Source organism: Geotrypetes seraphini, chromosome 2 (assembly GCF_902459505.1).
Source record: "Geotrypetes seraphini chromosome 2, aGeoSer1.1, whole genome shotgun sequence".
NCBI lineage: Eukaryota > Metazoa > Chordata > Amphibia > Gymnophiona > Dermophiidae > Geotrypetes > Geotrypetes seraphini.
The window spans coordinates 522,102,316-522,106,333 of record NC_047085.1 but is presented as its reverse complement, the minus strand read 5'-3'; the positions used below and the strand labels follow the sequence as shown (position 1 = coordinate 522,106,333).

Here is a 4,018-nt window from a genome sequence, read left to right as displayed (position 1 = left end):
CCTGCCTGAATCACCAGAAGGGGCCACCTTGCCCCCTAGGTATCTCATCGAAGTCCTATCTTCCCATCAAAGTCCTAACCCTCCGGCCTTTCACCTACATGACCTGGTGAGCTGTCTACACCCCAGCACCTCCCTCAGTACCCCACGATCCCCTTGTCCCTCAGGAATCCGTCCAATCCCTGTACTGTACTCTGCTGGATCACTTCCTCCGGGAGCGCATTCCATGTGTCCACGACCCTTTGGGTGAAGAAAAACTTCCTTGCATTTGATTTGAACCTATCCCCCTTCAGTTTCTCTGAGTGCCCCCTCGTACCTGTCGTCCCTTTTAGTCTGAAGAACCTGTCCCTGTCCACCCTCTCTATGCCCCTAAGTATTTTGAAGGTCTCTATCATATCCCCCCTGAGCCTCCTCTTTTCCAGAGAGAAGAGCCCCAGTTTATCCAGCCTCTCAGCGTATGGGCAGTTTTCCAGCCCTCTTACCAGTTTCGTTGCCCTCCTTTGGACTCTCTCAAGAACTGCCATGTCCTTTTTGAGGTGCGGCTACCAAAATTGAACGCAGTATTCCAGATGTGGGCGCACCATCGCTCGATTCAGCGGCATGATGACTTCCCGCGTCCTGGTTGTTATGCCCCTCTTGATGATGCCCAGCATCCTGTTGGCTTTCTTCAAGGCTGCTGCACACTGTGCGGATGGTTTCATGGATGGATCCACTAGCACACCCAAATCTCTCTCAAGTCCAGTGTCTCCCAGCAGTCCCCCTCCCATTTTATACTCGAACAACGGGTTCTTTTTCCCTATGTGCATGACCTTGCATTTGTCTACGTTAAAGCACATGTGCCATTTGTTTGCCCAGTCCTCCAGCTTATCGAGGTCCCTTTGCAGTTCCTCACACTCCTCCCTGGTCCTAACTCTGGCGCAGAGTTTGGTATCATCTGCAAATTTTATAACCTCACACTTTGCCTCCGTTTCCAGGTCCAGGGACTGCATTCCATATTTGGGGTGCCCTAACGGAAAAGATGTCTAAGTGTCTAGTACAGGGGTCTCAAAGTCCCTCCTTGAGGGCCGCAATCCAGTCGGGTGTTCAGGAATTCCCCAATGAATATGCATGAGATCTATGTGCATGCACAGCTTTCAATGCATATTCATTGGGGAAATCCTGAAAACCCGACTAGATTGCGGCCCTCAAGGAGGGACTTTGAGATCACTGCTCTAGTACCAATTATCTTAAGAGATGGGGAAAGTAAGGATTGATCGGCAGATCTCAACGGACGAATAGGGGTATGAGGAGTCAGTAGTTTAGCTAGGAAAATTGGTACTTTAGTTAAAAGAATTTTAAATGATGGCAGAGCAATTTTGTATGTAATTCTGTAGCTGATAGACAGCCAGTGAGCTTTAATCAAAAGAGGAATTACGTGATCAAATTTATGTGCTTTGCAATCTCTGATGTATGTTTTTCAATGACCGTCTGCATGGACAAGTTTAGTAGAAAGGTTTAGAGAAATAGTCATGAAATTAGTACATACCAGGTGAAGATTTTCGATGGCAGACCAAAGGGAAGGCTTTTTGAGTGACTTGAGTGTAGGTATCGCTGCCCATTCTTGAACTGAGACCCCCAGTAAAAACTGGACTTGGGCTTTCTCTACACTCCCCACCACTCGACATTGCAGGTGCTCCACTCCCATTTGGTTGTGACGCCACCACTGGCGTCGAAGTTTCCTCTTCCGGCTTTGCCGAGGTTGCACTCTCATTCAAACTCGGAAACATCTGATGACCCTCCGTGAATGGCAGTTGTTCTATGGCCTCTCCAGGAGCTGGGGGTGGGTTGGGTCCAGCCGGGCCGAATGAAAAACTGTCGTCTAAGCTGAGCTTTTCCCGCGCCTGAACAGCAGAAACGCCCGGAGTCACTGGAACAACTGTATAAGATGAAATAGCAGGTACGATTGGGAGAAAACCCTCTGCTTTCCTCTTCTTTTGGACATCATAAGTTTAATTAGAAAATTTTTACAAAGAAAAAAACAATCCCTCAAAGCAGGAACCTTCACCTACACGTTCTTTTCAGTTCCCATCTTGCCCACAGACCTGTTTTTAACATTTTTATAAGTGATATTGCTGAAGGACTGTCAAGTAAGATTTGCCTCTTCGTGGATGATACCAATATTTGCAATAGACACGCCGGATGGTGTAAATAATGTAATGTAATTTATTTCTTATATACCGCTACATCCGTTAGGTTCTAAGCGGTTTACAGAAAATATACATTAAGATTAGAAATAAGAAAGGTACTTGAAAAATTCCCTTACTGTCCCGAAGGCTCACAATCTAACTAAAGTACCTGGAGGGTAATAGAGAAGTGAAAAGTAGAGATAGAGGAAAAATAAAAATAAAATAAACATTTTAACAAGACAGCATTGATCTAAATACTTTGGAAGGTAGAAGAGAGAAAATAACATGAAGAAAGACCTGGCGAAGCTTGAAGAATGGTCTGGAATTTGGCAGCTAATGCTAAGAACAGGACAATGCTAAGAAATGGAAGGTCATGCATTTGGGCTGCAAAATACCCGAATGAACGGTACAGTTTAGGGGGTGAAGAACTTATGTGCATGACAGAAGAACGGAACTTGGGTGTGATTTTATGTGATGATCACAAACGGAATTGAATCACCCCTCCAATGTAATTGACATTATTCTCTGTAACTTCTCTGTAACTTCTCTTCCTCTGTAAACCGTTCTGAATTGCTTCTGGTATTGCGGTATACAAATAAAAGTTATTATTATTAAGGTGACCAAACAGGTTGAAAAGATGATGGTGAAAGCTAGAAGGATGCTAGGTTGCATAGGGAGAGGTATGGCCAGTAGGAAAAAGGAGGTATTGATGCCCTTGTATAAGACTTTGGTGAGACCTCATTTAGAATATTGTGTACAATTCTGGAGGCTCCACCTTCAAAAAGATATAAAAAGGATTGAGTCGGTCCAGAGGAAGGCTACTAAAATGGTGTGTGGTCTTTATCATAAGGCATATGGGGACAGACTTAAAGATCTCAATATGAACACTTTAGAGGAAAGGTGGGTGAGGGGAGATATGATAGACGTTTAAATACCTTCGTGGCGTAAATGCATATGAGGCGAGTCTCTTTCATTTGAAAGGAAGCTTTGGAATGAGAGGGCATAGGATGAAGAGGTGATAGGCTCAGGAGTAATATAAGAAAACACTTCTTTACAGAAAGGGTGGTAGATGTGTGGAACAGGCTCCCGGAAGAAGTGGTGGAGACAGAGACTGTGTCCAAATTCATGAAAGCCTGGGATAAGCAGTTGGGATCTCTTAGAAAGAGGAAGATGTAATTGTTACTGCAGATGGGCAGACTGGATGGGCCATTTGGCCTTTATCTGCCATCATGTTTCTATGTTTCCTCAGTGATAGAGACCTCTTTTGTGGTAACAGAAGTGATTTCCAACATCTTGATCTCACTCCTGTCTGGGTTATCTGATGTACTGGCAATGTTCCCTTTTCACAAAAGCTTTTATCACACTAAGAACATGAAAATGGCTTCTCTCCTTCGTGGATGGTCTTATGTTTACTGAGGTATGCCTTATAATGAAAGCTTTTACCACACTTAGTACATGTAAATGGTGTCACTCCTGTATGAATAGTCTGATGTCTTGTCAGTTCATTCTTTCCATGAAAGCTTTTACCACACTTAGTACATGTAAATGGTGTCACTCCTGTATGAATAGTCTGATGTTTTGTCAGTTCATTCTTTCCATGAAAGCTTTTACCACACTCAGTACATGTAAATGGTATCACTCCTGTGCGAATTCTCTGGTGTCTTGTCAGTGATCTCTTGTCAAAAAAGCTTTTACCACACTCAGTACATGTAAATGGTGTCACTCCTGTGTGAATTCTCTGGTGTCTTGTCAGTGATCGCTTGTCAAAAAAACTACCACACTCAGAACATGAAAATGGCTTCACTCCAGCGTGGATTTTCTGGTTTTTGGTCATTGCCTCCTTCAGACTAAAGCTT

The 4,018-nt window shown here is 43.9% G+C and overlaps 2 protein-coding genes across 2 annotated transcripts in view; both read right to left on the bottom strand.

The window, feature by feature from the left end:
• Positions 1–4,018, bottom strand: part of LOC117354717 (zinc finger protein 850-like) — a 948,741-nt gene that overhangs the window by 930,700 nt on the left and 14,023 nt on the right. The window lies entirely within an intron of this gene.
• LOC117355039 (zinc finger protein 2-like) lies at positions 3,526–3,996 on the bottom strand. Its single transcript, XM_033932984.1, has one exon. The coding sequence runs from the start codon at positions 3,994–3,996 to the stop codon at positions 3,526–3,528; it is 471 nt and encodes a 156-aa protein (XP_033788875.1).